The 26,842-nt window shown below is 38.7% G+C and overlaps 2 protein-coding genes across 4 annotated transcripts in view; both read left to right on the forward strand.

Annotated features, from left to right (window-relative positions):
* The window catches only part of MED20 (mediator complex subunit 20), a 132,088-nt gene extending 118,734 nt beyond the window's left edge, over positions 1 to 13,354 (forward strand). Inside the window, exon 5 of one of the 2 annotated variants that reach the window (XM_078155369.1) lies at positions 13,267 to 13,354. The gene's annotated coding sequence lies outside the window, so the exon portion shown is untranslated. Of the gene's footprint in view, positions 1 to 6,222; positions 6,311 to 13,266 lie in introns of those variants that run through there. The other variant, XM_078155368.1, reaches the window with a different exon arrangement.
* USP49 (ubiquitin specific peptidase 49) lies at positions 13,326 to 25,338 on the forward strand. 2 transcript variants are annotated; one of them, XM_020979728.2, is made up of 6 exons: positions 13,326 to 13,414; positions 15,629 to 17,039; positions 18,407 to 18,611; positions 22,707 to 22,815; positions 23,487 to 23,692; positions 24,919 to 25,338. In XM_020979728.2, the coding sequence occupies exons 2-6, from the start codon at positions 15,657 to 15,659 to the stop codon at positions 25,107 to 25,109; spliced, it is 2,094 nt and encodes a 697-aa protein (XP_020835387.1). In that variant the 5' UTR covers positions 13,326 to 13,414; positions 15,629 to 15,656; the 3' UTR covers positions 25,110 to 25,338. The 2 variants fall into 2 exon arrangements, with proteins under 2 accessions (XP_020835387.1, XP_020835394.1); XM_020979735.2 differs by having other exon boundaries at positions 23,487 to 23,541; positions 24,919 to 25,052.
* The last annotated feature ends 1,504 nt before the right edge of the window (positions 25,339 to 26,842 follow it).

Raw genomic sequence — 26,842 nt, forward strand, 5'->3', positions numbered from 1 at the left:
AGACATCAAATTAGTATAAACCACTAAGCCAGCTTTCCAGTAGACCTTGTTGGAGGCAAAAGTGAGTTGATCCAGGAACTTCTCTACTCAAGACAGGTTAATAAAGCAGGCAGAGAGAATAGTTGACCAAGCTAATAGTAGGCATCAGTACGTGTCAACAGCATAGTAGCAATAACTCATATTTAATAATGTGTTTTAAGATTTACTTTTCTTGCAATAACTCTGTGAGGTAGGGTAATTCAGGTATTATTGTCCCCATTTTATAGATAACAACACTGAGTTTTGAAGAAGTTTAATGGCTTGCCTTTGGTCAGCCAAAAATTAAGTATCAGCGCGTTAGGATTTGACACCAGGTCTTCTGAATCCGAGTGTTTTTATTTTACCCTTGCCCCATAACACAGTAGCCTGATGATTCTTTTCAACCCCCCCCTTTCTCCCTGACTCCCTAAAACACACATAAAGCACATATTCAGAGAAAGCATTTGTCAAGTATTGAATAAAAGTTTTGCCAAAGTAGAAGAAAAACTATTTCTTTAGCTTTTCAAAAACTAGTCCTTGGTCTTCACAGCAAGACTAGCCTGGAAGCTGAGGAGTAACGTCAGGAAATTCCTTACAGTAAAGAGAGCTAGCCAGCTATAAGTTTGTTTGATTGGTACAATTTAAGCTTTCCAAGAATTAGTGCCTAGTTACTTCTAATAGTTCAGTATAGAAAAAGATGAGCCTGTTGGGAAACACTAGAGATTCTCTGCCTACTTTGTTGACCCCTAGGGAAGTAGAATGAAAATTACCCCAATGGTTTATTTGACATAAAAGCTTGCCTGACTGGAGCTGTACTGCATTGCAATTGTGTAATATGCTGAAATGGCCATTGCTTGTTTTCTTTAGCCACATAAATGTTAGTAGTAGTTACTTCTGTTGTCTAATCCAGTGATTGAATTACCAAAATATAATCCATGACCTTTTTCTGGTACTTATTTTAAAAATACTTGGCTGACTTCTCTACCATATTCAATCAGTAGAAAAACATAAGCTGTGAATTCCCAGATGTTATTAAACTCTGTTAATAAGAATTTACCTTGGCTCATCTTAACAGACATCTGAATTAACAAGGTGGTGGAACATTTTTGAATCTCCTTGTTGGCATAGTCATTTAAAATAAATTCTCTCTCTTTTTTAAAACTAAACCATGTGCAGCTTCAAATTTCCGATGTTTGTTTTCATATACAGTTGATAAATATATCTTTAATTCTGACTTGTTCTTTTTGGATATTTTCCTATTCTGACATTCTCTAACTCTCACAGTCATTGGAAATTATTTTTCCATTCATTCAAAGTTAGAACCTTGCCCCTGTCTCATTTTTTTTGGCGGGGGAGGTGGTTAATAGCACTGGTCATACATGATTGGAAGGGGTCAGAAATAACAAAAAAATTATCATTTTAACAATTAAGTGTCAGGAGAATTTTTGGCACAAGAAATGAGACTGTATCTACCATTGAACAACCCCAGTCCCTAATCCTGAAGAATCGCCCTGAATCAATTCAGACATTTTTTTTCCATTCATAGAAGTTATTTTTTAAACTGTTGTATTCCTTTTTAAGATCACAACACAGAATTTTGAAGTTGAAAAGGAACCTCAAGAACCATTTAATCTAATCCATACCCCCCAAAAAATCCCTACTACAGCATACCCAATAAGTGGTCATCCATCCTTGACTTGAAGACGACTTCCAGTGAGGTGAGGGGAAACCCACTGCCTCTCATGGTAGCCCATTCCATTTTTGGATAGCTCTGATTGTTAGTTAGTTTTTCATTATGTTAAACTGAAATTTGCCTTTTTATACTTTTCCATCCTCTGTTTCTAGTTCTGACCTTTAGGGCCAAACAGAAGTCTCATCTTTTCTTCTATATTTCAGACTTTCATGTATTTAAAGACCACTGTCATGGCTCCCTGAGCCCTTTTTTCTCCAGGCTAAGCCTTCCCCTTTACTTCAACTGAACTTCATAGTATAGATTCTCAGCCTTTCTATTTTGTTCTCATCTAGATGTTCTTTGATTTATCAAAGAATTTCCCAAAATGTGTTACCCAGAGCTGAAGACAATACTCCAGATGTGGTCTGACTAGGATGGAGTGCAAGGGAGTGCAATCACCACTTTACTCCTGGATACTAGGCCTCTCTTAGTGCAGCCCAGGATCACATTCACTTTTTTGGCTACCATATCACACTGCTGACTTCTTTTAAGCCTGCAGTCCACTAAATCCCAGATCATATCGTCAGAGTTCCTAACTTATATAAATTTCTTGTATAGGAACAAGTCTCTTATCCTAATTCCACTATGACCATCCTAGTTCAGGCCCTCATCTTTTTTTCCCTATTGTAATAGCAACTTAAGTAGTCTTGCTGGCTCCGTAAGCCATACACCTTAGTTTCCTATGTTCCTGTCTGATTAGAATCCTCTACTCAGAAGTTTCCAGTGGCTACCCATTGCCTTCCAAATAAAATTTGAACTCCTGATTCCAACATTCAAGGCTTCCCTAGTCTGGTTCCAGTCTTCTTCATATTACTGTGTATTATAAATTCCAATCAAACTCTGCCATTCTTTGTCCTTTATTTGTTATACTTTTTCCCATCAACCTACCTTTATGCATCCTCATCGGAGTGCCTTGAGAAACAGGAGGCAGCATATACCAAAGTTAATCTACCACCTTCATCACCATCTCCCTCAGACTTCAGCCTAGGACCCTTGAGTGTATAAGCCTTTGGAATAGCAGTGCTCTCCAGAACACTAGATCTACTTCCACCCCAGTTCCCTTAGCCATTATTGAGGAGAGAAATCATTATGGAAAGGGAGGAGGCCCATCTTCCTCATCATCACAACCGTCAACAGCTATTTATCGGCTTCCACCAAGAGCCCTCACAGCCACTATCCAGGGAAGTAGCTCTACTAGCAAGAGGGAAGCAGCCATCCCTACTAACTGCCGATCAATTGCCACACACAGGGCAGACAAACCAGCCTTGCTGAAGTAGCAAAATATCCTGAGAGAGAGGGACAGGAGGTAAAATATGCTAGCAAGTCAGACAGTCACCACCACCTTGACCACCATCTCCCTTCCTATCCTCATGGAGACAGCCCAGGATTCTGAATCCAACAGCCCTGGTATTGGCAATGCTTCCAGTCCAGCCCAAGAAGCCATCAGCCTGGGAAGCAGCTCCTCCTACAGGCTCTGCAGCCACAGCTACTGAAGAACCAGGAAAGAAAGTTGTCACCAAAGTCCTTGGCACTGTCCAATGGTTCGGTATCAGAAAATGACATGCTTTTTATCAGACATAAAAGAAGAGGCATTCCCATCTGCTTTGCTGCTGTATTGTAAAGACCATGGGACTTTTCCATCTGTCTTGCAGCTGAAACTTTCCCTATGTGTTGTCTCCCTCATTTAGAATGGGTGCTCTTTTTATATTTGTATCCCTAGTGCATTATTTGTACTAAATGTTTAATAAATGCTTTATTCCTTCATGCTAACTTTCATGCTTGGAATGTATCCCTCGTCCTCACCCCCTCACCTCACAAAATCACAGAATTTGAGGAGATCACAAGGAATCTTTACTATAATAAAACACCAGGCAAGAAGTCATCCAATTTCTACTTGAAGACTTAGAAGAAGGGGAATCCTGCCACCATCAAAGTGGCCCATTCAACTTATGAATAGCTCTAATTTTTAGCAAGTTTTTCCTGACATCAAGCCTAGGTTTTCTTGACATCAAGCCTTTGCAATTTCTACCCTTTGCTCCCAGTTCTGCTCCCTGGGGCCAAACAGAACAAATCAAATCCCTCCTCAAAAAGACTTCTCTTCAGATATTTGAAGACAGCTATCACATCTTCCTTTCTCTCTGAATCCTGTCTGCCTCAAGTTAATCATCTTCTGTTCCACTGATCCTCACGTGACATGGATCTCTCGCCTTCATCTGTGTCCAATTCATTTGCCACCCTCCTTTTTGGTGCCTTTCCTTCCCACCCCCTGAATCCCTACCATGTGAAAGTGATCACTTCCTTAAATTTCTTGTGGCTTTTACCTAGATCTCTTCTTTGTGGTTATCTCAATATCTGCAAAGAATGCTGGTTTGTTTTGTTTTGTTTTTAAGAAAAAAAGTATCATAATGACTTGTATACTTGGCCTTCTCCCATTAGATTGTAAGTACCTTAAAAGCAGGGCCTATGTCATATTTTTGTATCCCCAGGGCCTAAACATGGTATTAGTTCCTTAATAAATGTTTAGGTACCCCCACTGGGGGTGATGATGTATCTTTCCCTTTCTCAGCTGCTGCTACTTGAGAATTAATTCCCTGTTTGTCTCACTTATCCCCTCAGTGCTACAGACTTCTTGAGGGCCTTAGATACTGCCCTCATGGTTTCTTACTTTTCCCAAGGCCAGTACTGGATGGGGTCTGGAGGATAGCAGGACTAGTCAAGAGAGGGAAGGGTAAGCCAGAAGCTGCTTCAGTTCTCCCCTTGCACTGCTGTCTCTCAATACTACTCATCTCAGTGTCCACCTCGCCCTAGAACCCCACTAACCCCAACTCCTTTTCCCTAGGTCTTCATTTTTTTTCTAGACTGTAGAAGAATAACACTTAATCTTATATACCTGAAGACCCATTATTATAACTTCTGCAGCTTTTCTTTTTTAAAAAAGGTTTTATTATTTAGCCTATTCCCTAATCAATGGTCTTTGAATTTGCTTCCAGATGTTTTCCACTACAAAAAGTGTTGCTAAAAATATTTTGATATGTGTAGGGCTTTTCTATCATTGGCCTTCATGGAGTGGCATGTGGCATCACTAGATACTTTAGTCATTTTTTTTTAGCCAATTCTAAGTTGCTTTCCAGAATGGTTGGACCAATTCACAGCTCCACCAATAGTGTATTAGTGGACTCTCTTATTACATCCTCTCTAATAGCAACTATTCCCATCTCTTATCATCTTTATCATTTTGTTGTTGAATTTTAAGCTAAACCTCCAAGGTGTTTTGATTTGTATTTCTCTTATTATTAATTGTTTGGAACATTCTTTCATGTCATGGTTAATAGTTTGAACTTCTGCAGTTCTTTATTCATCTTATTTGACTCCTCATCCACTGGTAAATGCTTCTTGATCTTACATAGTAGCAGTAGTTTCCTCTATATCTTAGAAATCAAACTAGGACAGGCAAGAAGAAAGAAAATTCTCATATACACCAAAGTCTGATAGCCACATTTTTTTTGGTAGCAGATAACTGGAAACAAAGTACATACTCATCTATTGGAGAAATAACTAAACAAATTATGGTACATGAGTGTGATAGAATATTACTATACTATACAGAATGACAAATGAAACATTTAAAGAAGCATGGGAAGACTTATATGAACTAGTGAAAAGTGAAGTAAGCAGAAGCAAGAAAACAGTCTATACAATGATTACAACAATATAAATTGAAAGGGGAAATTCCAAAACTGAATGTTGTATAATAAAACCAGCTTGGCTCCCAAAAAGGGATTTGAGAAGGCACTTACTTCCTGCCTCTTTAGAGATGGGGCTGCACTCTGGCTGTGAACATTGCATATCACGTCAGATTTTTTCAGTGTATTAGTTTTGCTGAACTGTTTTTTTTTTCTTATAAAAAAATTCTTTGTTGTAAGAACTTTTATTCCCTGGTAAGGGAAAGATACATTGAAAAATGTAAGGTTTTTTTTTAAGATACCAATCAAAATTTATTTTAGATGTTTTATTGATTTTTTTATATCACTGTCATTTCCAAATGATCTCTGCCCTCACAATATATCCTTTCTTAATGACAATTAAGTATAATTAAGCCAAATAACTCAACACATAGGCCATGTCTGAAAATACATGCCTTATTTCCCACCTGTAGTCTTCTCTGCATTTCTGAGAAACACAAAACCTTCTTCACCATCAGTCATCTGAAGTCATTATTGAATTCTACATCTATACTTCTAAAAATCTTCTTAATGTTGCTTTCTTTACATTACTATTATCATCTTGCAAATTATTTTCCTGGCTCCATGTATTTCACTTTATAAAGTCATATAAGTGTTTATAATTCATATAAATTAGTTGCCACCCAGTCTACCTGAACCCAAGAAGGCACTTTGAAAGAGAGATAGGAGGCAACATATGCCAAGCAAGTAAAAATATCACCACCATCTTGACTTAATACCTCTTCTCAGACCCCTGTGAAGACAAGTCAAGACAATGAGGCCAAGAGCCCTGGGAAGAGCAGTGCTTCTCCATGCCACGGACCCTGTTTCCACCTGGACCCCATAGCCATCATAAAGGAAATAATCTCTGGTGCCATCCTTGCCACCATCATCAACCACTGATGAACTGTCATCAACGGCCAGGTAAGCCTAAGAATCATGTGAAAAGCTGCACTCCTCCTCCCCACCCCTAGAGTACTGATCCTACCTCTGGCAGTAGTACTTTCACCATAATTCATTGAAGCAACTTCTGTAGAGAAGAGGTCAGCCATTCCCACCAACTGCCAGCCATAAGAGAGGCAAGCCGGCCTAGTTGAAGCAACAGATGGTAACCCGAAAGAAAATGGAGATGGCATTTACCAGAGAAGTCAAACCACCACCACCACCTCAACTACCATCTCTCCTCAGACCATGGACATAACCCAGGACACTGTGGCCAAGAAACCTGGAAATAACTGCATTCCTCCCCCCCCCAGCCCCCCAAATCTGACCACAAACCCTCTCTTTAAGGTTACCCCTTGTGCAGATTCAACCTGGCAACATTAGCCACAGCTACTGAAATTTGCCTGCTTGAAAAACTGCTGAAAATTGCCCAAGCAGTGCTGAAACTAATTGAAGAGCTTTCTCTTTGGGGGACTGCCTTACCCGTGCTGTTTTATTCAGTAGCTGCAGCTACTGAAGATCTGAAAAAAGAGAAGTCCTCAGAACTCCACAGTGGTTCAACATCGTAAGTGAATTTGTAGCAGTGGGAATAACATTAAAGAAGATGTATTACCATCTGATTTGCTGGTGTACCATGAGACCTTTCCACCTGACCTGCAGCTAAAACCTTCTATATGTGAGCTATTAGAAGCAGGGACTGTCTTGCTTTGTTGTTTATATTCCCATCACTTAGCACTTTGTTTTGTTAATTGAGTGCTTAGTAAATGCTTTTTAATTTTTAATTCATTTCATTTCCAGGTTTCTCTGAAATCTTCATATTCACGAAGGCACAATGGGGCATAGGGCACTAGACCCAGAGTCTGGAAGACCTGGGTTCTTGGATTTGAAGGTGTGAATGCTTTTTTTTTTCCCCCACAGAAATGTTGTTATATGATGTTTGGGTACTCAGTACTACTCTTGGCATAGCATTATATTTAAGGCACATTATGATTTAAAGAGACATACTGTTTCCATGGGGGAAATGCATTCTTAGTTGCAAACAACTGTCTTAGAAACAAACTTTTGAATAGAATTGATTCATAAGGTAAGGACTGCCTGAGCTCTGTATGTATTATGGGAATTTGTGTAGCAAAACCTCACCTCACCTTAAAAGTCAAATTAGATTAGAAGTAATCCCAATCTAATTTGGGGCAGAGTAATCCAAATGTAATTGGGTTTTAGAGACACTAGTATTTATGGTGATATTTGCCTGAAAATTCAGTATCACCTGGATATTTTAGATAGTCTTAATTCCACCAAAGTAGGCTGATGATGATTCGGAAGGAAAGGTAGCAGATTTGTGATGGAACTTTTAGAAACAATGTAGGTCCATAAAGTGGGTGGGGCAGTCTTAAGAGCAAAAGTAACTCATTGAAGTTGACTTGTGGGCAATGTATACTCCTTGAAAAGGGAGAAGATAGTTTGGGGAGATTTTTTTTGGGCAGAAAACTAATACTACTGTCTTAGAGTTTGGGTAATTGACAGGAAAATGGCTTATACCTAGGATTGAAGGATGAACCTGAAGCCCAGATACAAGAAATCTTGTTCCCTTGGTGACTAAAGTTGTTAAGAGATATGTGTGTGGCCTTGTATTAGTGAGAGAAAATAAAGAGGAAGAAGGAAGTAAAAAGTGGAAGTGCAGATGGAAAAACTAAAAGATCTATGAGCGAACTTCATATCTTTGCTAAATTTTAAAATGAATCTCTGTGCCTATAATTTATTTTGTGCATAGTTTGTATCCAACACATCCTGATACTGTAATAAAATAGGCCAGACAGTGTTTTGTTGAAAAGGGCATAATGAGGAAAGTGCATGCTTTGGGAAGAAAGAACACAGTAGTCTTTGGAAAGAAAAACAAAAAATAGATTCCCTGGGATAATAACTGCTGAAAACTGCCTAAGCAGTGCTGAAACAGACTGAAGAGTTTTCTCTTTGGGGGACTGCCATTCCTGTGTTGTTTTATCATTATTTGGTGGAAAATTATTTGTTTACAAAGACCTGGTATTTTAAAAAGGTGTTTTTTGCAGGTTTACAGGGAAAATGTCTCTTATAACATAGACAGAGAAATCCGTGTTTGCGAATAGATTTATGATGTTCCAGAGTTTACTTAGACCTCCTTCCCCAAAACAGTCTCTACTCAACTGAATTCCTAATAAAGAAAGGACAAAACCAAAATAACAACATAGCAAAAAAATGTTTTTAAAGTTTGAGAATTCTTCTATAAACATACAAGAGAAAGCAAGCAGTTTTTCTTTTTCATTTTATTAATAAATTTTGCTTGTACACATTATACAACCTTTCATAATGTTGAGTCCCATGAAATTTACTAAGCAAATAGAGGGCAGTCATAAGCTACTTCTCCCCTATTTTATAGATCAAAATCCTTCTACTTCATCCCCATTCTCTCATTCTTTGCTTCAGATTCTGATGAAGAGATAACCCTTGTCTTTGCTAAAGCTCACACTTCTATTTGGGCCCTTGTTCCTAGCTCCTCCTGTCTCCTCACCTCTTTTCCTACCTAATCAGTCTCCTGAGCTCTAATCCCACATCTCTAGGGGCCTCCATTTGGATGTCCTGTAAACAAGTCAAAGCCAACATATCCCAAATAGAACTCACTGACCATCTTCACCCCAAACCTTATCCTCCAATCTACTAATTTTGTTGAGGACATCATAATCCTTTCACAAATACCCCCTCTATATCAGTCAGTTGTCAGATATTGTGAATTCTTTTTTCCATAGGCTCTCTCCCTTTTTCCTCTTATCCTTTTCTCCATTTGTATGGGTACCACTCTAATTCAGGCTCTTTTCACCTGTAATAGCTTCCTAATTGGTCTCTCTAATTCTAGACTTTCACCTCTCCAACTTAGCTGCCAAAATCATCTTCCTGGATGTACACATATAGCTCTAGCTAGCCTCTCCTCAGCTTTGGCATTTGTTGTAGCCCGTCACAAGCTGACTCTCCTTTTCAAGCTTATTTGACATTTACCCCCTTCACATTTACATGTGAAGCTGTTCCTTAAAAATTGGAATTATAGCACTTGCTTCCTTGCCGATGCATAGGCTGTCCCTCATACCTGGAACATACTCCCTCCTCACTTCCAAATCTTAGCATCCTTTACTTTCCTTCAGGATTTTGGTTCAAGTGCCACCTCCATTTTGAAATCTTTCCTGATTTCCCTTGTTGTTAGTGTTCTTAACTTCTTCAGATTATTTTGTATTTCTTAATTTGTTTATGTGTTAAATTGAATCTACACCCCAGTAGAATTGTAGGCTCTTTGAGAGCAAGGGATTATTTTTCATTTTTGTCTATATCCTCAGGTTTGGGATTCTTAGATGCTTGGGATGCTTTTTTTCCCCATAGAAATATATCCCCAAACCTGGGGATATAGTCCTTTATTTGAATTGTATTGAACAGTTAGGTAAAACAATATAAAAGAATTATTTTGACTGATACTATATAACTCAGAGACTTAAAGGCTAGAAGGAATCTTAGAAATCATCCATTCTAAGCAAATTACATTGTGAAGGATAATCATTTGTTAAAGCAAAACTGGTTAGTTAGCTTAGTATGTCAGAACATGCAAGTGAGGCTAGGATTCTGACTGCAGGTAGTATCTCATTACATTTACTTTTTGCTATGGCCATGGTCTAAGTAGTCGTGCATGACCTATTGCCATCTATCTTACAAATTATATATACATACAAATTCATGGTTATGGTCACAGATGAGCCTGGGTAAGAGGGTGTGAATAGACCAATATAAATTCTTTACCTCTACTAAAAAAAAAAGTATAATTTAGTATGTTCTACTGGTTGGAGCTTAGAAGCTTCATCTCTGTATTATGAGAGTGATGATGTTGATATTAAAATTGAATTTTAAAGTGTTGTCTGAGCCTGGATGCATGCTGTGTAATGGAAGTGTCTGAATTTCATATGTATTTATGAGAGCTGATACACAGTATTATTTATTCAGTAACACTACTGGTAGATTTAATGAAGGGTAAATATCTTAGAGTGATTAGTCTTGGCAATTGAAGTGTGAATAGGACACTAATGGCTATTTCTCCTTCTCTGCTATAGACATTAGCCAATTCTTCCATATTTAGAGCACATACATACAACACATATTACGCACATACACACCTTTCTCACTGTTTCCGAAAATGAAATACATACATGTGACCAAAGAGTTTCCAGAGATGTTAATGGAGCTAGATAAGTTAGGGCTTAGTGTGGAGTAAAGTGTCTGACTTTCAAATGAATGTTTAACTAATGAGTCAGATCTCTGAACAATGGACACATGCAGAAAGTACAGTGAATCTTGAATTCAAGTCTCCAGGGTGAATTTTTATGTCAGCTTCTAGAATCTCTGTCCCTCATCCCCATTCACCTTTTTGAGGGAAGAAGGCATTCTGGTGTAATAGACTGAAACCTGGACCTAAAGTTAGAAAACCCAGGTCATAGTCCTGAATCTGTAGCTGTATCACTGACCAAGTCATTTCACCCTCAGAGGCTCCATTTTCTTATCATAAAGATGAGGGTGTTGATGGGGCAGCTAGGTGGCACAGTGAATAGAGCACAGGCCCTGAAGTCAGGAGGACCTGAGTTCAAATCTGGCCTCAGACCAAACACTTGACACTTACTAGCTGTGTGACCCTGGGCAAGTCACTTAACCCCAATTACCTAAAAAAAAAAACCATCAAAGATGAGGGTGTTGAACTACGAACTCTTCAAGGTCGCTTCCAGCTCTATCATTTTATGGTTCTTTGAAAATGCATTAACCTGTGAGCACACTTGGCAACTTATATTGCTTCTCAAGTGTTCTTTCACAAAGATGTTTTCTTTCCCTAGTTCCAGTCTTCTGCTATCACACTATTAGAGGCTTTATGGTTTTTCCCCAGGCACAAAACAGAAGTCAAAGCAACTGTTTCATGATATTAACAATACAAGAATATGCTTAAAAGGGCCTAAAATAGACATTGTAATACAGGATTCACCTCATCAGCTTTGTTAAATTTTGTAGGTTCATTATTTTAATCCTGTCTTTTTAAAATGTAATAATATTTTGATATTAAAGTTGGGTTTTCCTCCCATCTATTGGAAAAGGCAATATTAATGGATTCCCAGATTCATTATCATGGTATCACTTTACTTGTTGAAATCTATTTCCCATGCCTGAATTAGTTTTTCCTTGCAAACCTTTAGAGTTTTCTGTGGGTAGAGGTAATTCTGGGTATACTTTGTAGAATTAAGGGTTAATAGGTCCAACACTGTCGCATATGGCAGTGAGCAGAATCGCAGATGTTGAAGATACCACATAATTAGTATTCTTTTATGTAAATGAAGGCTGTCAGCATGTTACCATAGTGTCTTCTCTTTTTCAGACTAGAATTTATGCCACTTGGTTTTACCAAGACCAGACAGGATTATTCCACAGTCCCTAGTGTAAGAACCTAGAGGAAATTGACAAGGGGGCAGGGAGGGGCGTGGAAGACTCCTTTAAGCAGAACCCTTCCACTTAATTTTTTTTTTTTACAATTTCATTTCTAAGGATGCATTTAGACATTAAGACTGCTAGGAGATTTAATATTGAAGAATAATTAGAATTAGCCAAGTAAAAGACAAATTAAAATTTTAATTTAGAATTTTTAAAGGGTGATTATGGTTGTTCATTATCTTATATAGAGATTTTCTAAATCCACAAGTCTCATCAAAACAAAAGACTAGAATCAAAAAGGTTTAGTTATCTTTTAAAATGTTTGCTATTTCCTAGTATACCAGATTAATCAAGACTTTTTATTTTTTTTATTAAATGCAAGGTATTTAAAAAGCAAAAGCTAGTTTTACTGTGACAGAGGTTTGTTCTCCCTCCCCCACTCCCCCCACCGCCACTTAAATCTATCCAGGGTATATGTGGCACATATCAATTTTTAGTTAATCTTCTTAACATCTTAGAACTGTTGCAAGGCATCTTATCCTTTCCTAATTACATTGTAACTATGCTCCCCATAAGCTGTGTTTGGGGTTTCCTTCGGGCCATACTTCTGAATGCTGTACTGCATGTATTTTAAGCTGGAGTGAGAGGGACTCAGTGTGACTTTTGGGAATCTAAATGAAGAGCTGTATATTTCACATGTGTAAAATTGGACTCTGCTTTTTGTCAGTGAGTGTTATACCATGTTTTGAAATACTGAGAGTATATGTGAGAGGTGAGTAAATACATTACTGGTTTTCAAAAAAAGGCCATTCATCCCTTTTTCCCTTTCATTTTTTAGGTTAAAGTTGATTGGAATTTTGTTTTTCTCTTCATTTCTGTGTTGATTAAAGAGTATTTCTTGTCACTTTTGAGAGATTTCCATTCTGTGATGCAATAGTAAACACAGAGCTTAGTTATCAACATCAAATCCACCTTTCATCCCCCCTCCTTTCCCCTCTGCCTCACTCAAATCTAACTGGTGCAGTACACAACATCCTTGAGTTTTCCTGTGTGGATTTTATGCCATATGGCAGGTTAGTCAGTTACCACAACAGACTTATAATGGGAAGGTGGGGGAGAAAGGATGTTCAGGAAAATATGAATGTGATCCTCAGATTTATATATTAGAAAATAAAATTAGAAAAAAGAAATTCCAGTGTGCCCTTTCCACTGTCAAGTCCATGGCAAAATGTGAGGTGGTTTTGTATTTTTACTAACCTAGTTCTGTTTTTCTTTAAGGAAAAAAAATAATAGAAGAGGGATGATTTTAAACAGCTGTGTTCAGGGTGTTACATTCATGCATAACTTACTCACCAAATTATTCTCTCTCTGTAGATTTTTGAAGCTGTGCTGTGTTTCATGTGGTAAAGATCTCGATACCAATTAAATTCCTGAAGACCTGCCAGATCCTATTGGCTAAAATGGGGATTTACCAGGCCCCAGGTTCTGAGTTACAAAGAAGAGGCAATACAAATATGACTCAGTGAGTACTGAATCATCAAGAAAAAAGACAGGCAAAAGGCTCTTAATGAATAAAAGATAATTCATCCTTGATCTGTTTGTGGGAAAGAATTTCAGAAGTAAAATTCTTTATTTGATTTCTATAAAAGCTTGTGTACCTGTAAAAGGATTAGATTCATGTTCACAAATCATGAATGTGGAAGGCATGAAGATTAACTGTAAAATTTTCAATCTCTTGATTTACTTTTGTCTTTTTTTTTCAGTTTAGTAAATGGATGAGTTTTAGATTATTTTGAGTATTATATACAGCCAGCCTCTGAAATTATGCTGTTTGTTGGTGATAAGCAGCAAAAAGTAAATATTTTCTAACTTTAGCCTTTCAGGTCATAGTGTTCTGTTTAATTTGAGTAAGTCTAAGCCTGAAGATCAGCAAACTCACAGTCTTAACCTAAACAAGAATGATGCTTCATTACCAATGTGGCATATACATGCGATAAGTTAAAGTAATTCTGAGAGAGGGTAGCTTTGATCCTAAACTTCAGTCTTGGCACGCACTGAATACTTAGACAAAACAAAATTCTAGGGGTTGGGGCAAAATGTAAAAAAAAAAATAGCCAGTTTCCCAGCCTTAAGTTTATAATTTTAGTGTAGTTGAAACATGATATAAATGACTTGAGAAAAATTTAGCAACATATCAATGAAAATTAATATATGAAAACTGAAAATGCATGTGTTTTATGAGAATTCAAAGGGAAACAGAGTGAGTTTGAATTTTTTAAAATATATTTATGCCCTCTAAGCAATCTAAAATGAGGCAATAACAGAAGTAGGATGTCCAAATTGTGGCAACAGTATGGGGGCCACATTTTGAAGAGATTGCAGTGGGGAGTAGGCAGGCCGTCTGGTAACTATGGGATCTGTCAGCAAGGCTGAGCTGAAATATGGGACAGAAGAGGGGGTAGCCAGAGGTGCCAACTAGAGAGAATACGGAAGTACTCATAGACTATTGCTTTTGAACTGAGTTCCTTGCCAGGAATGGGAAAGAAAAAGAGCTTTCCTGGAAAACAAAAGGGAAAAAGGAAGAAAATGCCCTGGGTTATCAACAGAAATCACTCTTAGGATATCTAATATGGAAAGCCCGTTTTCTAATATCTCAAATGATGACTTTGTCCTCTTTGCAGTTCTCACGTTTGTACTTCTACCCAGGATGATTTGTTAAACTAGTTCTATGACAAGCAAAATTGATGTGACTATGATAAAAACTGAACCATTTCAGGCTTGCAAAAGGATACCTGCCACCTTGCATTTGTATAGCCGCTTTAATATTCGTGTACATTAGCTGGAAGACTTGTATTGTCCCTCTGTCCTACTTCCAATAGTTAACAAATAGATAACTTGTTTGAGCAGTTAGACCCATCCAGTTATTTAGCTATCCTTTCAGCCAAAATAATGAAAACCTATACCCCTTTTTACAGAGTATATAAGTATTCTTTGCAATAAGACATGAAAATTTTACCTTGACTGGTTGATAGTCTGCCCCTTGTGTCACTTCCAGCTGGAGTCAAAAAGAGCATGATTCTTTGAATTCTGTGAATAGGACTTTTTCCTTTCTGATTACTTAGGATGAACCATCAAATTTACTTTTCTTAGAGGTTTTCATTCTCTCATTTCTATTCTCTTGACTTCTGGAGAATACTTTGGGGAATCTTCCTCACAGAAAATTGTATTTAGAGTACCTCCTGACTGTCTGCTGGCTTCTCTTTTTCTACTCTTATGGTACTCTTCACCCAACCAGGAGATCAGTAATGAGATATAGAGCCTTTCACCAGTTCAGTGATTAATAAGATTTTACAGGCACAAGACATATGATGGTGATCTCCATCTCTTTTCTAAAGAGCACAGTGGACCTAATAAACCATTGACCCGGACTTGTATATCAGCTGGAATGTTCAAGAATTAATCAATTGAATTATAATTTTAAAATTGAGCCAAAGGAATGGTTTCCCTGTTGTGTCTTAATTATCTTTTTTGAGGGATCTTAAATCTCTTCACCATCATCCTGATACCATAGGGCAGGGTTATTGGTCTTTCAGGAGCCCTATTTTTTTGGTGGCTAAGAATGACAGATGAGTGGATATTTTAGTAAAAAGATTCCCCCTATCCCCTAAAAAAAGAAGAAAACACTCTTCAAAATTAGTAACACTGAGGTATCTCCCCCCCCCCCATGTTTTGTCAGGTTAAAGGAGTGGAGACTTCTGTAAGACATGGATAGATGTAAACATGTAGGGCGGTTACGACTCGCCCAGGACCATTCTATCCTGAATCCTCAGAAGTGGCACTGCATGCAGTGTAACACCACAGAGTCTGTCTGGGCATGTCTGAAGTGCTCTCATGTGGCCTGTGGACGATACATTGAGGAACATGCATTTAAACACTTCGAAGAAACCAGACACCCATTGGCTATGGAAGTCAATGATCTCTATGTGTTCTGTTACCTTTGTGAAGACTATGTTTTGAATGATAACCCTGAAGGGGATCTGAAACTGCTCAGAAGTACTCTCTCAGCAATTAGGAGCCAGAAGCAGGATCTGTCTGTGAGGAGTGGTAGGATGCTTCGGTCGATGGCTTCAGGAGAGGACGTGTTCCAACCTCAGCAGGCTCCTCAGGGACAGCCCCAGATGTTGACAGCTCTGTGGCACCGGCGCCAGTGTCTGCTGGCTAAAGCGCTGAGGATCTGGTTTGAAAAGAGCACCAGAGGCCAACAGAAACTGGAGCAAAGAAAGCAAATAGAGGAGTTGGAGAAGAAAAAAGAGGCTGCAAGGCAGCGGAGGCAGGAGGTAAAACGCCGCCTCCTTGAGGAGCTGGCCAACACCCCCCCTAGGAAAAGTGCAAGGCTACTTTCTCACATTCACCAAGCGAATTTGATTCCCAGGAAATTCAGAGAGATAGCAACGAGTTCCCCTACCTCAAGAAGAGTGCAGCGCAGCAAATTCAAGCCGTTTTATTCCATCCGCCGTAAGCCAATGGTGACTCCTGGTGTAACAGGTCTGCGGAACCTGGGTAACACCTGTTACATGAACTCTATCCTTCAAGTGCTCAGTCATCTCCAGAAGTTCAGAGAATGTTTTTTGACCCTTGACCTCTGTGAAACAGAAGAACTGCTTGCCAAAACAGCCAATGGGAAGTCTCAGATGTCAGGTAAATTGGCACATGGATCTGCTGCTGATGAGTCAGCGAGAAATGACAGAATTGAGCCATGCAGTAGGCAGGGCTTACTCACTGGCTTGAATGGTGGGTCCTCCATAAATAGGAGCTTAGAACTAATACAGCCTAAGGAGCCAAGTTCAAAGCACATTTCTCTCTGTCATGAATTACATACCCTCTTCCGTGTTATGTGGTCTGGGAAGTGGGCACTGGTGTCTCCATTTGCCATGCTCCATTCTGTTTGGAGCTTGATCCCTGCCTTTCGGGGCTATGACCAGCAAGATGCTCAGGAGTTTCTTTGTGAGCTACTGGATAAAGTCCAGCAGGAGCTGGAATCAGAGGGAACCAAGCGTCGGATCCTCATCCCCTTCTCCCAGAGAAAACTCACCAAGCAAGTTCTGAAGGTGGTGAACACAATATTTCATGGGCAGCTGCTCAGTCAGGTAGGTTTCTTCATTCTACCCACCCTGACACTGATCAACACCAGGAACAGATATTGTGTGGTTCTTATGGAGGCTTTGGGCAAATTAATATAATGAGGAAAGATCTGAGATCCGTTGTTGTTTTGAGTGTGACGTGGTAAATCAACATATACTGTCTTGATGGAAATTTCTGCTGCCTCTTTTTTGCCCCATTTTTATGTCATTTGCCATATCACTAAATTTCAAATGGATGCCAAGGATGTTAACATGATTGTTATTATGTCAGCACTTCAGTAGATCTACGACTGCTTCTACTGCTATTGATTGCAGTCCATCCATACTATATAATCCTGGGCAGTTCTTGTCTATTTTTTCCTGCATAACCCTCAAGGAATCCACCCCACACATTAGATGCATGCCCTCTGTTGTTGTTTTTTTTTAATATTTTGTATAACATTCAGGCTTCCCATCTCTGATTCTTATAAATAAAATATGACAGGTTATATAATAAGTGTCCACAGTTGGCTTGCCCACCTCTGGCCTGTTTTAGGAAATGATGCAAACTTCTTTAGGAGCCTTAGTTATGATAGCTATATATGATCATAATCACAGACTAAAAAGAAAGTTTATGGACTTACAGTATACCTTAGTTTACATCTAGGCATGGTGTATTAAAGTATCTATGAAAAATAAGGTTACATGGCATTTTAGTAATATATTTTCTCATGGGAATTCAAATTTTAAGCACTGGGCTAGGCTCTGAGGAGGAAATCCTGATATAAGAAGTGTTTCCTGTCATTAAAGAGCCTACCATCTGAGGTGAAATGCAAGATCCCTGGGTGGTTTACTTGAGTTTACTTAAAACTAGGAGTTTCTCAGTTGCTGCTATGCTATGTCTTTCTTTCCTTTGCAGAGGTAGAGGACTATGGTTGTAGAGCATAATATAATGTCAGAATTGACCAATGTATTTGATAGGAAAATACTTTCTTTTTTACAAAAGATCTTAACACCAGAATTTTCTGTGGGCCATAGCATCTTGTATGTGGCAGTGATTCACATGTGAATGATTCCTTAGTCATTCGTACTTTTGCAACATAGACTAGTATTACATGTTTCAGGGGTTGATATTCTCTGTGTGTCATATGGTCTTTAAAATTTAGTCAGTCCCCATTTATGGGAGAAATGCCTAGTAGAGAAATAACATGCTCCAGATTCTTAATTACTTTTTTTGTTCTTTTTATGTTACATCACCAAAAACAACAACAACAAAAAACAAAGAACACCTGTTTTGGGGCAGGGTAATTTAGATGGCTTTCTTAAGATGTGAGCAAAATTTATGTCAGATGCAAAGGAGTAATATAATCTGCATATAAACCTTTCACTTCTAGGTCACATGCATAACATGCAGTTACAAATCCAATACCATTGAACCCTTCTGGGATCTGTCCCTGGAATTCCCTGAGCGCTATCATTGCATAGAAAAAGGGCTTGTCCCTTTTAACCAGACTGAGTGCATGCTGACAGAGATGTTGGCCAAATTCACAGAGACAGAGGCCCTGGAAGGAAGGATCTACGCGTGTGACCAGTGCAACAGTAAGTGACATGTTCTGAGTGGGGGAAAGTTGATATAAAGCGATCATAATGCCCTCTTTTAGCTAAAAGTAAAAGTCTTGATATTGAATTAGTACAAAACTTTGTCATGCTTTGAGTTTTTCTTCAACTTTGTTCTCATTTTGTTAAAGGCAAATTTATAAACCTTCTGTAAACTAGCATGTAAACTTTATAAGACTTGGTTAACAACAGCAAACCTTAAAGGGCTACATATACATGCTAGCTAAGTACCTAACAAAAGGATCTCATCCATGTATGGTAGATGCTATTATTATTATTCCCATTTTACAGATGAGGAAACTGAGGCAGACAAAGGTTAAGTGATTTGCCCAGGATCATACAGTTAAAATGTCTGGCAAGATTTGAACTTAGCTCTTCCTCAATCCAAGGCCAGCACTCTGTCCACTATAGCACCTAGGGTTTGTTCAACTATTTATTTTTCCTTTTTTTAAAAAAAATTACTTATTACACAGGATGGCTTCCTGGGTAGGATGGATTGGGGGAGAGGAGAGAAGCAATGTCTTTGGAAATTAAGGTAATAAAAAGATGAAAGGAAAAACATAACGACACATTTATTACCTTAGACAATCAGTGCTTATATATTCTACTGAAATTCTAAGACATGGTAAATTGATATTTCTTATTTAACCTAAGTTCAGATTTCTGGTATAATCATTTCTAAGGATGACTTCAGAAAGGATTTATGGGTGCTGTAGCCTAGCAGAAGTGAAAGAGAGGAGGGATGACCCATTTTTAAAATGTGGGGTTTGGAAGAAGTTGAGGCACTTAAAGTGAATAAATTCACGTTTGGTCTTTCAGCAATTTAAAAAGAATAATTTTAAAAAATAATACGGGAAAATCTGAAAACAGATTTGGTAAGGCACGTTTGTAGTACTACTTTAAATGTCTATGTTGATGCTACTTTAGATATATTTTTGTATAATTTTTAAATCAGAGGGACAAATGATGTACTTTAAACAATTAGAGGGAAAGCCATATAACACTCAGTATCATTTTACTGGTTAACAAAAATTAACTAATGTAGAACACACACATGCTTATGCGTACTGAGTTGTGGAGGCAGATGAGTTAAAAGTGGCCAGGACTGCAGCAGTGTGAGGCTTCTTTCTTTCTTTCTTTCTTTCTTTCTTTCTTTCTTTCTTTCTTTCTTTCTTCTTTTTTCTCTTTCCTCTCCTCTCTCTTCTCTCTTTCTCTCTTCTCTTTCTCTCTCTCTCTTTCTCTCTTTCTTTCTCTCTCTCTCTTTCTCTCTTTCTTCCTCTCTTTCTTTCTTTCCCTCCCTCCCTCCCTCTCTCCCTTCCTTCCCAGAGTCATATAGCTAGGAAGTATTATGTGTCTGAGGCTGGATTTGAACTCAGGTCCTCAAAAGCAAGTGCTCTATGCACCTACCCACTGCATCACCTAGCTGCCCCCAGGCTGCTTTCTTTAAGAAACATGAATCACAGTACTTTAAGGAAGGGAGGAGGCACAGAACAAATTTCTTGATGGTTTGATTTAGTCTGATTGACATACGTTGGATATAATGTGTTAGGAAAGGAAGATTTTTATAAAAGTTCACACTTAAAATTATGTGATTTCAATTGCCCACATTGGACATACCAATTTTCATTATTTTCTTGATAAGTGGGGGGGGGGGAATGACAGGAAAGGAAACCCATAGTGAAGGGAAAGATACATTAATTTTTTAGTTTGGGGCTGTCCATAAATGCCAGTGTTCTACCTTTCCTGTATCTCTGTAGCATAATAAAAGGTACCTAGAACTGATACATTTTGATTGAACCTGAATTCTCTCTTTCTTATGATTGAATTAAATTTTATTTTAGGTGAACAAAGACCAGTGCTTGATTGTTATCATAAGTTATACATTGCTTCTGCCAGATGTAGTGGTCCTTATACATTGCTTCTGCCAGATGTAGTGGTCCTTGCTAGGGTTCCTAGGCAGAGCAGTGATTTATTTTTTCAGATTTGAAATTTTCTGTGTAATAAGATTGCAAAACAAAGCCATGTGGCTGCTTTATTTCAGCCCTTTTATTCCTCCATTCCTTACCCCTTCTACCACTGTTGCCCACCATGGCAAAGGCATTTCTTGCAGCTCCTTAATTTTGCTGCAGTCTATGATGAGATTGACAGCAGCTCTACTGGCTGTTGTAACAAATAGCTTGTGATAAGTCGTCTGGTTACGATTTGCTACACTTGGTGAAGTACAGATGATACGGCATGGCAGCAGAAATGCTGGTCTCTGCAGATGTGGAGACTATGATATCAGCAACTCAGAGACAATCAACAGGCACCATGGGGAACCACTCACTAATTTCACATCCCTTTCCTTACATATGTTTAATTAAAATAACAGTAGCCATCAGTGAAAGGTTACAAAGATGGCTTCTGATGGAAATTAAGATGCCCTTAATTCCATGACTTATCTCCTGAAATATTACAGTGCATCTCCCTACATGATCCAGCAACTTTCCATGCCCTGTGTGGTGTTTGAATACCAGTTCTGCTTTGGATCTGGCCTTTTTGTTTGAGGGGAAAAATTATGAAGGTGCTGGTTGTCAGATAAATACAATAGCAAAATACGGAACCCTGTCCATGGCATAAACAAATTATATTGAAGAAAAATCTTATTTAAATGCTTTGTTAATGATGAATCTTTATTTCCCCTCTTTGCTATTAACCCCAAACTGATTTTTTCTCCATCTTATTTCATTTATAATGTACAAGAGCCTCAATTGAAAACCTTTCTCAGTAGACATTTTGTGGACCCACTGTAAGGCCCACCACCTCATAGTGTCATGTACTTTTAGCTTGAATCCAAGGCTTACTTTCCACTTATCATCTGATTGTATAATATATTACATGACATCATTAATCAATTTCACAGGTTGGGGCAGTTATTTTCATAGCAACATTGTCAGAATTCTTTTTTTATGATTCCAGACCTGTGATCTCATTGGTATAGGGAATTGTCCATGAGGAAATTCCATCTACCAGTGCAGACTGGAAGTTATTCTGAAATTTGTGCCTAGACCACTGACAGGTTAAGTGATTTGCTCAGCAGCATGCTATGTCAAGGGAGAATTTTAACTCAAGACTCCCTGTCTCTGAGGCTGGCTTTCTGTTTACTACCACACACTACACTACACCACTGGATAGCCAAAATTTGGACTATTAAAACTCAAAATTGGTCTTTATGGATGCCTGAGCCCATAAGAGGGTTCTAGAGACCAGCTCCCATACATAAATGAGAGCTGCAGACAGCATTTGCAGTGACTGAGAGAGTTAAAGAATCCAGAGATATCCTGGAAGTAGGGAGGAGAAAGCGGTTAATTTTTCTCCACAAGAATCCTCTAATGTAGAGCTTGAATGAAGTTCTCTGAAATGTTTGGACACTGTTGTATTCCCTTTCTTTCTCCTAACTATCCTCTCTCCCTCTTCATTACAAGGAGTTCATTATTAGGAGTACTTTGTCCACCAACATTTATCAAAACCCTCCCACACTTTAGTAGGTAGTTTCCTAAGTTGCAGTGGCTAAAATAATGATTATTTTGTGGCTAAGTTTTTGGTAATGTGCCTAAATTCAGTCTGTACAATAGTCTGTCATTGGGCCTTGTGCTTTTAAAACTTCTCCATCTTGGTATAAGTCCTCACCAAGCTTATGCTCTGTTGGCATAACCTTTGATAATTTTTTTCCCAGTTGGCTTGATTTGAATACAACTTTAGGGGAAGATAAAATATATAACAATAATATTTGTCCATAGTATGTGCATTTTGTTGTAGTAAAATTTTGTTTTATATAATCCTAATGCATAATATCCACAATATATCTTCATATATTTATTGTTGCCATGAAATTTTAAAATGTGTAACTTTTACATACATAGTGTTACAGTGATATTCTTTGGTGTCTAACTCATAAATCCATGTTACCAGGAGAGTATTTTTTTGTGTTGATGCTAGAAGAATTAAAAGTAGGGGGGAAGGGGAGGAATTTACTCCTTTCCCAACAAAATACTGATTCTGTAAACAGCTTGTTTTATCCCTAACCCAACCATGCAGGCAGACGGCGTAAATCCTCTCCCAAGCCCCTGGTTCTGAGTGAAGCTAGAAAGCAGTTAATGATCTACAGACTACCTCAGGTCCTCCGGCTGCACCTTAAACGATTCAGGTGAGCATCTCTTAAGAGTCACAGGTGCTGATAAGCAGTGGAAATCTTTTTGGGAGGCTTTAGTTAAGCCTTTAGGGTTGGAAGAGGGAAAGTGGCCCCTCTGAGATCCTTGGACTCCCTGTGGAGTTCAAGGGAAATAGAACATCTTATCCACAGTGAGTCTGTGTTCATGCACAGCAGGGGACCTAAATATCTGCTCTGTTTAATTGGACTTCCTGCTTTTGGTTTGTCTGCTCAAAGGAATTGCTTAAGTTTTATGTGGAACCATCTCCAGAATAGAATGAGACATGAATTTTATAGTAGATGAATGAAAGGGAAAAGGGTGCAGGGGTGGGGGAAGGAGGGTACTAAAGAATTAATAACTAAATGAATGTGTTAGGGATTTCTATCTTCAAAGTATATTTTGAACCTACCCTCAAAATGTGTGTTTGAGAAAGAATTTTATAGATGAGGATACATGCAGAAGAAAAGCTAAATGTTCTACAAATATATTTTTATTTAGGGTTATGCCCATTTCCACTAGTGAACAGAATTTTGTATAATACTGATTATACAGTAGCAATGAAAACACTAAATACTGGGTCATATTCCAAGCCATATGTGTGTGTGTGTGTGTGTGTGTGTGTGTGTGTGTGTATAAATATATAAAAAAATGTATATCCCTGTTCTAGGTGGTCTGGACGTAATCACCGTGAGAAGATTGGGGTCCATGTCGTCTTTGACCAGGTATTAACCATGGAACCTTACTGCTGCAGGGACACTCTCTCCTCTCTTGACAAAGAAACCTTTGCCTATGACCTCTCCGCAGTGGTGATGCATCACGGGAAAGGGTTTGGCTCAGGACACTACACAGCATATTGCTACAACACAGAGGGAGGTGCGTGTATCTTTTTCCAGGGTGTGGACACGATAAACTATCAGTGTGTTCATAATGTGTGTGCTTTCTTTGCCATTCATTCCTATGTAATAGCCCTAATATTGCAAATCTCTAATTCTCTGTAAGAGGAAGATCAAATCTATTAAAATCTAATGGATAAAGTCAGAACGTTTGAGTTTCAGCTCTAGTTCTATCTACTATGGACCTAAGGACCTTTTGGTCTTCTCATTAGAAATGGGGAAATGAAAGTATCATAAGATAGGAATCTTAGGCTCATAGAATATCAGAACTAGAAGAGATTATAAAGAGATCATCTAGTCCAACCTCCCCCTCATTTTGTAGAATAGGAAACTGAGGCACAGATTAAATGACTAGCCCAGTCAAACTCACATAGGTAGTAAAATATAGAGCCCAGGATTTGATCACAGGCCTTCCTTAACCCGAGCTTGGTATTCTTTCCACTCTAACATTGTGCTTTGACCTCCTTTTTCATGGTATGTACTGTTTCCAAAGGTATTGCTAAGTGTATGCTAACTATTAGCTATACAGAGAAAAAGATGAAGAATAATATGTGGTTTTTCTGACCTTTGGCCATTTACAAGAATGGTCTGGTCTCCTCCTCAGGTCTATAAGAATTATACAATAATCGAAAGTAAAAAGAAAAAGGTAAATGTTGTTTTTCACATCAAACTGTTTTAAGTCACCAAATCTGTCAGCCATTTGAATATAAAAACAAATGATTGGGAACCCCTTGAATGCTAGGGATACTCAGAAAGATGAATCTCAGCAAATTCTGGTTCTCAGTATTCAACCAATTCTTGATGATTCCTGGTTAATTAGCTACCACCTGGGGATTGTCCAAGACCCTTTGCAGCCTCTTTCCTCCTTTCAACCCCCTCCCCTCCTTTACTTGGCTATTTCACCACCTGTTAATACCTTCTCCAGAGCAGGAAGAATAGGGACAATGGAAATTAGTCCATTTTGGTTCCTTATGAGCACTGTTGCTATTACTAATTTTGATGGGGAGGGGAAGAAGGCTGATGTTGATTCATAAAACTAAATTTTCAAAGTCTCTGTTGGTTTTACTTATGTATCCTCAGTAGAAAGATTCAAGAGTTGGCTATCTTCAGAATTCTGCTCCTTCCTTTTATCTTGTGGTCTCAGCTGCTGCTCTGAAAGCAGGAAGCTTGGGTAGTAATTCTCTTTCTTTCCCTTTGGTTTCCTAGGTTTTTGGGTCCACTGTAACGACTCCAAGCTGAATGTATGTAGTGTCGAGGAAGTGTGCAAAACCCAGGCCTACATCCTTTTTTACACTCAAAGAACAGTGCAGGGCAATGCAGGAATCTCTGAAACCCAACTCCAAGCTCAGGTGCGGTCCAGCAACAGTGATGAGGACAGAAGACTGACATTCCCCTGAAGGGATCATGGGTCACCCAGTGACCTCTGGCTTGTTTTTGAAACCATCGGTGTTCATACATCCTTCCTCTTTGTAGGAATTAAGGCTGACTGAAGGAACAGATTTGCCACACTCTGGGGTCAAGAGTAGGAGTTGTCAGGCTATTCAGTCCTGTCATGAAAATCTGTAGTCAGTTTCTTTTTAATGTATTTGGATATTCCCCACCTTCCATAAAACAGAACAAAAGGAACAGCCTCTTCAGTCATCATCCTTTATCAATTTCTGTTACAAAAGGGATCCTGGTATAGGGAGACAGATGTAAAATGATGGTGTCCAACAAGGAGAGAAGCCTTGTTGTCATCTCCATTATGCCTTTTTCTCCCTCCTAATCAATGCAAACCAGCACCATGAGCAGGTACAGTCCCAGCTAATGGTTATTCCCGGGTGAGGAGGAGTCCTGTACTTGAGCCAACTGCCTTATCAGGCCAGTTACCCAAGGCTTAGGCTAGATAACACATGTCTCAGGCCTGGGTAGTTGTGTAGTTTGCAGTTTAAGGATTTGGCTCTGAAAAGCAGAGGATTTGGATAGATGGGTGCTAGGCATGTGTCAATCCAGACAGAATAAACACTTAGCTGGGGAATCACTTCAATTGTGCACTAAAAGCAAAAAAAAGGAACCACATGAAGAATGCCCATGGAACATTTTTTTTTAATTTAAAAAAAAGGTGTCACTATAGGCAGAGAAACTCTGGAATTTTCTTAAGCTGTTTTGGGTAGGTAGAATATAAATCAAGATCCCTACGTGAAGCAAAGGCAATAGTCAGGCTTTAAAAATGTCCTACCCATTGCTTATTTGTGCACAACCTCTGGGCCACCTATTGCTTCATTTAGTGGCAGAAAGGGCAGCTCCCATAGGAATGCAACAAGATCAGTAAAGGCCATCCATTGCACTCTACTCCTTACCTCATTGCTGAAGCAAGTCTTAGAGCTGTGGATCTAAATCATGGACCTAAGATCTATAAGTCTGTCCTTGGGTCAGCCATGTATTTCTAGGCTTCCCCAGAAGTCAGATCATTGGGAATGGGGAAGCCCTTCAGTCTGGTGTTTAACTTGAATGGTTTTTACCATGTTTCATAGCCCAACTCACTGACAGTACAGACATCACAAAAAGCATGGGCCTCCATCATACACTTGAAGATTTTATATCATTCTGAGGAGTAGAAGTTGCTCACCAACCTGTTCCCACTATGGCTGTGCAGTTTGCTGCTTCTGGGCCTGGCCAGATCCCTCCTAAATTTCTTGGGAATTCAAGATCACTTAGAACTATACTACCTGTCAGAGAATTAAAAGCTGATATGACCCAGGTGCTGGTGAAATGTACCTTACTATTTAAATTGGATTTGTAGCAAAAAATTAGAATGAAATTTCACAGGTTGACCTTAAATGCGAATGTACCCTACTTAATAGCCAGCCACCACTGAGCTTACCTTCTGAGTCCTCTGGCTGTGGCAACCCTATTGAAAGTCAATTGCAAACCATAACAGCATTGTAGCTGTTGCTGCAGTGAATGAAGCCTCAGCTTATGACTATGAATACTCATCTTTTGACTGAGTATATTACATTAATATTTGAATTCAGGTAGAGGTACAGCTGTCATTTGAATGGAGTAAGTGTGGAAGGGAGTTTGGGAAGGAGAAAAGTTGGGAGGGTGGGGAGGGGAAGGGAAGAGGCTGAAGAAAGAGGATAGGTTTAGC

This window comes from Phascolarctos cinereus, unplaced genomic scaffold (assembly GCF_003287225.1).
Source record: "Phascolarctos cinereus isolate Bilbo 61053 unplaced genomic scaffold, phaCin_HiC Scaffold_5;HRSCAF=322, whole genome shotgun sequence".
NCBI classification, from domain to species: Eukaryota; Metazoa; Chordata; class Mammalia; order Diprotodontia; family Phascolarctidae; genus Phascolarctos; species Phascolarctos cinereus.

Bases quoted from the DNA above. Each gene is read 5' to 3' on its own strand.
- USP49 (XM_020979728.2), top strand. From the start codon at position 15,657: ATGGATAGATGTAAACATGTAGGGCGGTTACGACTCGCCCAGGACCAT. The intron at 17,040-18,406 runs GTAGGTTTCTTC...TTTCACTTCTAG, and splicing joins ATGGGCAGCTGCTCAGTCAG to GTCACATGCATAACATGCAG. The intron at 22,816-23,486 runs GTGAGCATCTCT...TCCCTGTTCTAG, and splicing joins CTGCACCTTAAACGATTCAG to GTGGTCTGGACGTAATCACC.